Source organism: Centroberyx gerrardi, chromosome 18 (assembly GCF_048128805.1).
Source record: "Centroberyx gerrardi isolate f3 chromosome 18, fCenGer3.hap1.cur.20231027, whole genome shotgun sequence".
Classification (NCBI taxonomy): domain Eukaryota; kingdom Metazoa; phylum Chordata; class Actinopteri; order Beryciformes; family Berycidae; genus Centroberyx; species Centroberyx gerrardi.
The window spans coordinates 5,888,989-5,900,158 of record NC_136014.1 but is presented as its reverse complement, the minus strand read 5'-3'; the positions used below and the strand labels follow the sequence as shown (position 1 = coordinate 5,900,158).

The 11,170-nt window shown below is 43.0% G+C and overlaps 1 protein-coding gene across 1 annotated transcript; it reads right to left on the bottom strand.

Moving 5' to 3' along the window:
• Positions 1 to 604: 604 nt before the first annotated feature.
• On the bottom strand, positions 605 to 9,987 carry LOC139928705 (uncharacterized). Its single transcript, XM_078290073.1, has 18 exons — positions 9,956 to 9,987; positions 9,586 to 9,706; positions 9,180 to 9,346; positions 8,711 to 8,861; positions 7,697 to 8,628; positions 7,224 to 7,382; positions 6,886 to 7,036; positions 6,511 to 6,669; positions 5,986 to 6,153; positions 5,751 to 5,852; positions 5,106 to 5,309; positions 4,488 to 4,693; positions 3,989 to 4,090; positions 2,926 to 3,124; positions 2,381 to 2,656; positions 2,091 to 2,227; positions 1,416 to 1,502; positions 605 to 677 (listed from the first exon to the last, which is right to left on the bottom strand). Exons 1-18 carry the CDS (start codon positions 9,985 to 9,987, stop codon positions 605 to 607), a joined length of 3,426 nt encoding a protein of 1,141 aa, XP_078146199.1.
• Between the last annotated feature and the right edge of the window lie 1,183 nt (positions 9,988 to 11,170).

Sequence of the window (11,170 nt, the reverse complement as noted above, 5' to 3'; positions counted from 1 at the left end):
CTGGGAGTTGATCTGGGGCTAAGAGATCTTCCTTGGGTGTTTGCATGAGGCTACCTGCAGTGCACATGCCTGAAGTCTCTGCTTGCTGCATAGAAATACATCCTTGGTCTTGTTTTGTTCCATCGGCTTCCACACTTGGTCTTCCTGATGTTTCCATGGCAGGCTCTGTGCAAGGATACATTTTTTCTGAAGTATAATAAGTCCCTCTGATTTGAGTGTTGTTGTCATTCTGATCCGTTTCAGAGTTTTCCCTGCAGCCTGTGGAAGAAGGGTGAGGGGACCCAGGACTATACATGGCCATAGTTTCATCACACCTAAAAGATTCTTCATCAGTTGTGCCATGCAACTCTTTATTGCCCAATTGCACTTCACCATGGCATTGGCTCAGCTGTGAAACCCAGAAAATCAAACACAAATAGTAAATACCTGATTATAATCATCTTTCCAACCATAATAATATTGGACTGTTGAATAATTAACACTTCCGTGACTAAAAGGAAACTCACCGGGCATTTAGATAAGGTGTCGAGCAGATGCGTGCTTTTGTTGAGGGCATTTGAGGCACTATTTTCCAGTTTCTTTGTGAGCTTTTGTCCCAGACAGTTCAGGAAAAAGTCTCGTTGTGAGAGTGCCCCCTGAAGGGTTTGCTGAAGCTGCAGACCCTCATCCAGAGTCGCCTATGAAGAACACACACAGGGAAACAAATCCATTTTAAGAACAGCTCTGCAAAACAATAATCATAATCTCCTGCCTACCTGGGTAGACAAATCATATATTTTTGTGCAGACAGTATGGGGCAAAATATAATAGTAATGGCATTAACACAAAGTGCACACTCCAACAGCATATTCTTTACAGAGTTATTACTGCTACTGTGCTTTCTTGTAAACAACCCATTGCCATGCACTTATGGATCATAACAAGAGCAGAAAGGGCCAGTTCAAATCAAGACAACGAATAATCATTGTTTTTATTTGATTTCATATTATTATTCAGAGGAACAATGTTACAATGTTCTGTATATATTGATGGTTTATTGTTGGTTGGTTTATTCATTTGGCCCTCATACAGTATACTCATTAAAGTTTCATCTTAAATAAGCTTTTATGACTTTCATGACTTATTTTAGGTAGTTCTGTTGGCAGAGATTACAGCTTCAGTTAAATGATTGCAAACACATCTTCACACAGTATATAAAAGGCACAATGTTAAAGATTTACAAAAAAGGACAGAACAGAATAGTATTTCACTGCCTGAAATCGTGTTTTTTTTGTGAAATGGAAGCTAGGAATACAAACAAATTACACGTTCCATTAACTATCTGTGTATTTACGAATGGATAACTATGTATGGGCAGATTGGTAAGTATTACCTGGCTTGAATGTGATGGTACAGCCTGTACTATTTGGCTCCACTGCTGCAGCTGACTGATGATCTCTCTGACCCTGCTGGCAGTGTTGTCTGCAGACTCCTGCTTCTTTTGGAGAAAACTGGAACTGAGGCTACAATGGAACAAGAGGGAGAGATAGCAAACCAGTGCGGAAGGACAAGGAGCTCATATGAGATTTTAAAATTTTGAAAGGTGCTACGTGTCACATTTTTAAACATCGGCATATCACTGTCAAACTAATTGTGGTTCCTTGGTCAATTTGCTGTAAATAAATGAGACCATGGTGGTATTGTTAGTGTTTCTTAACATTAGGGATATTGCTACTTGACAAGTTTTGTCTTTCGCTTTACTGAAAAGGATTAACATGTTGGAAGTGATTTTTTCCATCAGCCTTTCACTCCATCTGCCATTCCCAGAAACTCTGAAAGCTTTTGCTTTTGATTGTGCTGGAAGAACAGCGCCCTCTTCCTGTTTTGTGCCATAAAGCAATCCAATACAGTACATTCCCATCTAAGGAGCTACTCTTGTTTGTTTACAGTAATTATACCAATGTCTCAATATTAATGTTGTAGTGACTTACTGATGTTAAAATGCTACACATAGCACCTTTAAAGTGATTGTATCCGCAGCATGGATATTTTTAGTGAACATACGGTGGCTTTATGTGGATGGTTATTCATTCTGAGGAATGCAATCGTACCTGTCAAGTTTTTTAGCAACTTCATCGACAGTCAAAATCACATCTGCAGGAAGCTTTTCTTGTGTGACCTTTGACTCTCCTGTGTTTTGCAGGTCATAAACTCTTGCAGCAAACTCTGTCAAACTGGTTTCACAGTCCTGAGAAAGATAGAAATGTCTTCTGTCATTGATAGTATTGCCTACTGTCTCTCTCTGTATGTGTGTGTGTATACATGAAGAATGCATGACTCCAGGAATTCATTACACAGTATTAATCTGGGATAAGGTAACATGAAGGATCCTTAACACTACCTGGATTTTACACCACTGTTGTTTAAGCTGGCTGATATCAGTTAACACTTCATCGTCCCCAGACAGATTTCCCAAACGCTCAGCCAAGTCTTTTAGTGCTTTCTGTAGACAGGAGGCTTCTTCCTTCACTCGCTGAACTCTCTGGGTCCCGTTCTCTTCAAGCTGTGCCACATTTTCTCTGATGCAACTCTGTGGTGCCCCCTTGTGGTTTTGGAGGCTACTGACTTGCTGAGTGAGGCTGGTTTGAGCCTCGGCTGCCATCACACTTATTACAGCCTGTAAGAAATATGTTACTTAGTGTAGATAGTTTATATAGAGGTAAGTAACATACTGTTGGTACCATTTTATCCAAAACATCATACATTGCTGTGAGTGCATGCATTTTTAGTGATACACATAACAGAATGACAAGCAACCACCTCTGATGTGTCTAAAGTCATATGTTAAGATTTGTACAACTTTTCAATAACCAAATGGATCATATTCAGATTTGTACAGAATAAGATTTACAGAAATCAAACATTTAAGTAGGTGGGGTTTGTTACCTGGGTATTGTGCAGACTCTGCTCTATGGGACTCTGGAGGCCGAGGCTTTCGCTGAGTGGAGAGTCAACCTGTTGTATGTTGGTTTGGAGGTTGTGGTATCGGTCCAGCAGTTTGCCACACTTTCTCACCAAGGTAGATTGCTTAAGCGTGCTGCTTTGTAAGGATGACAGAAGCTGACTGAGGGTCTCTGTTCTCTCCCTGCATGGAAACAGGTGAGCAGAAAGTCAACACTCCGTTAAAGTTTATTCACAGTCAAATTTGTTAGTGAGGGGATTAAAACTCGTTTTTATCCATTCAGCCATTTTGGATGTCACTGAAGATATTTATTTTTGACTATGCCTTCAATCCTGTAACCCTGACGAACCACCTTGTTGTTTAGTATTAAAGCTTTGTCAATTCCTTTGGTTCTTTTTCCTGCACCTTGGACAAGACCTTTTTGCTGTTTCCACTTCACCACATCAGTACAGCTGTGACCTACCTAGTCCTGACTCACAACTATCTGTTGAGTCATAAATAATATCTTCACCAATACTTCTACTATCATCCTCTCGTGTCAGTAGAAACAGACATGTAGCTATAGATGAGTCAATAGTGAATAACAAGCTGTACAAACCTCCATCATTTATGACTCTTAGCATGAGTCAGAATCACTATATATTCCAGGCAGAGCCACTGCAGCTTGTCTTTCACTTTGTAGATCCACACATGTACTTGGTTTATTAAACCATTGACCTGTTTCTCTGCCTTATTCTTCACTGAAATCTTCAGTTCTTAGTCTTGAGTTGACTGCTTTCTGAGGCCTTCATGGTCTAATAGAGCACATCTGCCTCTATATTACCCATGTCACAATCACAAGTAACAGTTATCATCCTAATCAATCATCTTTTGAAAGAAACAAAATGGTTATTTAGTATGAATATCTACTGTTGGCAAAATGTGCCAAATAACAGTTCATAAATAAACCTAAAATGTTCACCCCCTCACTTAAGACCTTCTTACAGGATTTGTTAATTCACATATGCCTTTACTTGAGTTAGAAAACCTTTGTTGTTTTGCTGTTACCTTTGTTGAAATGCTTCCTCTTGCAGGAGACTACCATCCTCCTCTGCTTTTTCCTCAGCAGTTTGCAACCATTGTTCCAGATGCTCACTCTCCCTTTGCAGCCTAAAACGCACATGCGTATGCAAGCACACACACACACACACACACACACACACGCATATGCACAACATAAATTAAAGTGACATCATGGTGACAAAATGACTCGACCGTAGAATGCACACATGTGATCAAGCAGCTATTAGACAAAGAAACAGAAAGCATCTGATCAAGGTCCAAAAAAACCTGACCAGAAGCTCATCTCTCATATCTCGTCTCACATCCTTATCATTCTAATGCATATATGGTATTATTACATATTATGTTGATTCATTTTATGTAGATGCATGTTCCAGAGAGGCATGACTGAGCATTTCACTGCAGATGTGTAAACCCATGTGCTTTACACGTGACAGTCGACTTGAAACTTGAACATGAAACTTCTAAGTGTGACCTCTATTACCTGGTGAGAGCCTGGACATCCCTCTCAGTCTGTTCCTCCACCTGAGAGAGGAGCTGGTGGGTGGCTCTGATTTCCTCCTGCAGCTGAATCCCATCCACAGCCAGACTCTGGAGGCTCTCTGGGATGGCTATGCAGGCCATGAGACGCAGGTCCTCCAGCAGCCCATCAGCCTGATCATTCTGGGTCTGGAGCTGGCCACCTATATCCTGAACAGGAAGAGAAGTTACTACAGAGAACTTACTAGAGGAAAGATTAGGATTTTAAAGCCTTGGCCATCAATGTCTGCAGTATATAATTCAAACATAAATTTTACATGTAATTTCATTCTTAAAACGCAAGAATTTAATGTAAAAATACACCCATACAAATTTAGATGACGTAGTTTCACTTGATTTGCCCAAATAGATTTCCCACCAATGACCACCCAATACCAGAATTTTATTTGGACAAATAGGGTGAATCTACAGCATCTCAATTAGTGGGTATGGGACATTCTTCTCCGCTGCAGCACCACTTTGTGATTTAGGCTGATGAGACAGGTGTGATTATATGCAAAACATTTGCACAATGCACCTTGAACATGTATTTAGAATGCAATTTTGCATGCTTGGCCCTTACTTGAATTTTTGCGAGGACTGTTGCAGCATCCGGGCCACTGAGAGTGACGAGGGAGTCCTGAATCTTCTGGAGGGAGTCGTGGCACTCGGCCATCCTGGCACTGACATGTCCCTTAGCTGCCACCATATGCCTGTAAACATCCTCCACTTCACAAAAAAGCTCCTTCACTTGCTCCATCTTCTTTCTCATCTGGGTCTCCACCACCTAGACAAAACGAGAAATCAAATTAAGGCTGGTCATAACTCACTCTGATCAATCTCTGGCAAGGCACTGAGGCCCCATGTATGAGTCTGAAAGGTCAGTGTGTTCAATGAGGGTAACATTGCTTCTTAGCTCCTGTCAGGAGTCTGGCTGTAAAATGTTGGACTAATCTGGAGATTCTGCTGGTTTAGACAGCTATACAGGTTACAGTTACAGTAGTCAAGATGTTACAAAATAAAGGCATGGATCAGAGTTTCCAGGTGATTAAAAGACAGAAAACCTCTAATTTTGGAAAGTCTCCTGAGTCATAGAAAACACAACTGCACAACTGTTTTAACATGGTTGTCCAGGCTTACATTGGGGTCGAAAATTACTCCAAGACTATATCTATTACATCTATCTAGTTATCCTGGTTACTCTGTCCCAGTCAGTTACATGCTGTACCTGCAACTCCAGAGGGGGCTCGGTGCTTTGGAGCAGCACCTGGATCTCAGTGGCTCTACAGTGGAAACGCTCCATATTCTCCTCTTGGGCCAGGATCTCATCCTGGAGGCAGAGAGAAGGGATCATCATTCAAAGCAAACTGGAGAAAACTGGACACCCTGTGACTGCCCATCAGACGGCCCAGAGAGGTCACAGCCCACAAAACAACAGAACGATAACAACAAGACGGTTTTACCTGCAAGGCCCTGACTTCTTCCTCAGTCTGAAAGGATGGAGAATGAGTAAACGCTGCCAGCTTGTTGGCGGTCCAGCTCTCCACCTCCCCCCCCAGCTGGAGGACCCCATCCCACAGAGCCAGGCCGAGGTGGAGGTTGTCGAGGTGAGAGTCTGTTCTTTCTGTTACCTGCAGGAGTTCCAGTTACAGATACAAGCTATAGATTAATGCTAACAGGTTACACATCCATCTCACAACACGTACATGGTGCATGTGTGTATTATGGTGAGCTACTATATTATAAATAATAATAATGCAAAAAGATATAATTTACTTTCTTAAATGAAGTATTCCAATTAAAAAAGTGACAAAAATACACAAATGAATGCAGAACCTGAAAAATACAGTCTTGGCTCATCAAAATCTCTTTCTTTTGTTCTATAACAATACAATAATACAGGGACTATGACACTAAATCAGCAAAATAACTACTGTAGAAGTACTGTAGGTAAGGGTAAGGTGAGATTTGAAAATGACCTAACTCACATCTAGCCAGCGGTCCATGAGGGCGTCGGCTTCGCCCTCAAACGGGATGATGGTGCATTCTGGGATCTGACGTAGATGAGTCTGAAGCTGCCTACAGATACTGCGGACCTCCTCTATCCCATCGCCGAGGCCATTCAGCTCTGCCTTCGTTGCCTGAACCTGAGAAACCACACACACACACACACACAATAAATACACAAACGCACTCAACAGTACATGTAGTGTACAGTATGCTAAAGTGTTAGCATGGAGAACCAGAGCCAATGATCTACTTGGGACACATGGATGATTTTGGTGTCTATGTTCTCATCACATAATGGGTAAGTCTTCCAAAACAGTTGTATTCCTTTAAGCTAATTAAGCTGTGCAGCATACCGTAGAGTGGAGTCTCTGCAGGTTCTCTTTGCCCATGTAGGAGGCTTGTTCGCTGATGGTGCACTCTGCTCTCTGCAAAGTACAGCTCAGCTCACCCCGAATGCTCTGAAACCTCTTCAGCAGCTCTGTTAGGACACGACACTGTTCCAGCCTGTAAATCGTCCACCCCCGCACACACACACACACACACACACACACACACACACACACAGAAACCCACGCATCAAAAACTACTGCACACAACTTGAGTGACTTAATAATGAACCATAAGAGACTGAAACAGGAATCATGAAACTTCATATACTCTGCTCAATTCTTACCACCCCTCCTCTCCTTACCTTTCAGTCACTGCTCTCTGAGCCTCCACCCAGAGATCCTCCACCTCTCCGATGTGTCTCACATCAGAAACTCCTGATTGTGAAGATGTATCACGCAGGTACTGCAGCTCAGAGTGCTGGTCGGCAAGACGGCTGTCCAGCCCCGTCAAAGCACGCACCCTGCCAAGGAAGAAACAATCGTTTGTGTATTGAGTGACTGGTGTACAGGGAGAGAAGATAGAGATGGAGATGGAGCAGAGATAATGGCATTTGTGAATAATTATTATTGCCTTGTGAGAATTATTAACTTGTGAGGATTATTAACTTATTAACTAGGCTTAGACATTTAGAGCATCTGAAAGTCAGTTTAGTTACATAACACTATCTTCAGTGTTCTGACACTGTAAACACCACCTATCTGATATTCCAAGCAGGCTAAAACAAACACTAAAGAATTATTTGCAGATACTATTGGACCCAGGTCAGTGTGATACCTCTGCTGGACAGCAGGAAGAGTGGGCTCCTGCAGTCCCAGCCGCTCAGCTGCTCCCTGTATCTCCCTCAGCGCCGCTAGTAAGGCAAATCTACTTTGGATCGTGCTCTTCTTCTCTTCTCCTTCCTTCTTTCCCTGGCTGCTTCTTCTCTGGGCCTTGGCCTTTATGACCTCACCCTCAGCAATCCGTCTTTGAGCCTTGTGCTCCTCCTGATTCTGCTCTTCCTCTGTTTGTGTCCGGGACTCTTCATTCCACCTGCTCCTTTTAGGCTCCAACCCGGACTCTAGTTCCAGCCCACTTGGAGTGTGATGCTCCTGCTCCTCTGCTTGGCCCTGCCCAGGTGAATCATCCCTGGTCTTTGTCCAGCACGTCTCCTTAGGGTTCAACTCCTCATTCTCCGGTATTTGCTCCCTTCCCGGATGGCATAACTCCTTCTCTTTATTCTCCTCCCTCCTGCTTCCGGTCAACTCTTTGTCCACCTCTTCAAGTCGCCGGGACAAAGATGCCACCACATCCCAGCATGTCACTGTTGCACCATCCAAGTTCAGAGTCATCCCTGCTGCCTCTATGAGGCTGTCAACACTCTCAGCTTGTTCCCTGGCACTGCACAACCCCTGCTGCATTGCTGCCTGCCAGGAGTCTCTCTCCTGGTCCCAGACTGCCTCATTTCGCTGCCTGCTGGGCTCCTGGTTTGCTAGCAGGGTTGGAATCTCAGCCTCGGCTTCCCTCACCATGGCCAGAAAGCACTCCAGGGCCTGGGCAGCTGACTGAACCTTCTCCAGCCGCTGTCTCAGCTGGTTGACATGATGGACGCGGTTATGGAGAGCGTGGCAAAGGCATGAATCGGTAGTGGGGTCCGGCCCTTCCCTTTCCTCCTCAGTGCCTCGTCCTGATAGCTTTCTCATTTCAGATTGCAGTCTGTCATCCATTTTCTGCATCAGGATTGCATCAGGGATTAATAAATATATGCATATTCTCCTGAATGAAACAAGTTAGAATAGAGCATAGACATACCTTTAAGTCAGATACAGTTCTAGGATAACCCAGGGTCAAGGAAGAGATGTCCACAGACTCTCTGGTGATCCGGTCCAGCTTCTCTGTGATCAGTGCCATCTGACCATCTGCAGACTCTATCAGGTCAGCAGTGGTCTCGAGGGATGCCATTCTAACACAAACACCAAAGCAACAACAACATCTTTTACATTTTCAGTTCTTGTGAAATGATGGCACTTCTGAGTGAAGTTACTGAAATGATAATATTCAATAACAATATATTAAAGAGACAACAAGTAAGATATTTACTGCCCCATAGCACAAAATGACCATAATATATCCTAGAACTTAGTCTCTTAAAATGCACACACACAAAACAATACCTGTTGAGCATGTTTGAGAAAAGACCACCAACAAGAATAAGGGGTACAACGCTGCTTCTGGTGCAAATAGAGTAATCAATACTTGTAATTTGAGAGGTGGACTGTACCTGGTCTGTAGGCTGATCTGTTGGTCCCGCCACTGCTGAATGAGCTGCACCCTGTCCCTCTCCACTCCACCCTGTCCCTCCCCCGTCATCAGCTGGGGGAACTGGGAGACCTGGGCATACTGGAGCTCAAACTCAAACCATAGCGCCTCCGTCTCCTGCTTTAAAGTCTGTTGAGAGGATGCATATTTACAAAAGTAATCACAGAAATAATTTGATATCCCAGGGACTGATCTTGCAAGCGACTGCTTAACACTGGTTTGGTTTTTCAGTTCAGAAATGCACCAAGATGCAGCAAAGAGCACAAGTAATGTGCAGTCTAATGCATTTAAAGAGGAGGATTCCAAAACTAAAGGTCTAGTGGTATCAAGTGATTTGTTGAAGGAACTTAAGTGATGCTTCAACTGGCCTGTAGGTGCTTCTGCTGGGTCCGAAGGGTAGAGATGGTGACTGGGTCTGGGATAAACTCCTCCAAACACTGCCCGTTCTTTTGGAGTTGAGACTGAAAGGCCAAGCAGGAGTCTCTGTACCTAAAGGTAGAAGATGTACACAACGACTCACTCAGTTACTGGGAGGGAGCATGGTGCAAAACCTGTGATGTCACATTCATCTCACTAGTGGCTATGTTTATCTTTATTTCACTGAACTGAAAACAAGGTACAATGAAGACTTTGTCATACCTTCAGGATAATTTTGTGTTGTTAAGTGTGATAAAAACAGGAACAAGAAAGATAATACAATAATACACTAACACTCAAATGTCCCCTCAGTACACCTACTGACACACATGTTCACTAACTGAGGGCCTCATTGCTATTTCATGCGCACAAATTTGTCTGCATTAATAAGAGAATATTAGTTGTTTATAGTACTGATAGCAAATATAAAGAAATAAGATAAGATGACATAAGATGAAACTTCAATGATCCCTGTGAGGAAATTGGATAATTGCAGCAGTAAATTAGTAACAGGATACAGCAAAGACAAAATGAATGTAAATGAGAATAGAGTGAATAGAGGTAGGGGTATAAACAAAAACACGTTAAGTTAAAAAACAATTGCAAAAATGCATTAAAGTTGTCATTGCCACAGGATTGCTGATCCAGATGTCTGTAGGATGAATTTACCCTGGATTTCAATTAGATTTTTCTTCTACTATACTAATCTGTAAAGTCCCAGTTGAAACTTTATAAACTAGGGCTGAGACAGTTCTGTGAAACAACAAGAATGTACAGTGAAGCTTGATTGCGATATTAACCCTTACCTCTCCAGTGCTTCCTGTTCCGAGGAGGACTCTTCCTGTGGGGGGGCAGCCTCCTGGGGGATAACCGTCCGCTCTGCTTCCTGCTTGGTCTCCATGATGTCACCCCTGACGATCGCCTTGGTGACGGTAGAGGCGCGTGGCAACAGTGTAGTGGGGAAAAGGAGAAAAGATAGAGTAGTGAGCCTATCCAATTACTCAGGATTAGCGCCCTACAGCTGGTGCTGTGGCTTAAAAGTGCCAGGAACAGCCAATCAAACTGCTGCGTTTGTTTCTGGCCAGGGAGGCTTAGGGAAAGGCCAATGGCCACTTTAACGGGGACGTAAAAAAGTAAATAAGATATGGCTGATTAATGTACACAGTGCATTCAAATGTAACTGCTTTAAGTCATGTCAAATGTAAATGAAAAATCTAATTTCTACACAAAATAGGTTTTATGCAAATATCCAAACATTTCAGACACACAATTTTCTCCATCTAGTATTTGCATTTATGGTTTCAGCAGTACTGCATCATTAAGGAAGACTCTCTAGCTGCACTAGGCAAGATTTTAATGTAACAATACACCCTCTTATCAGTCTCAATCACAAAGTGTGGCTGGATCCCATCCCCACTAAATGAGACACTGTTGATGCTGAGTATGGTCAGTGGCGAAAAGCTGAAGCTAAAGAAAAGCTGCCATGTGATCTCTCCACACCTGCAAATGAGCTTGGCCTTGCTGATGGCTCTGTGG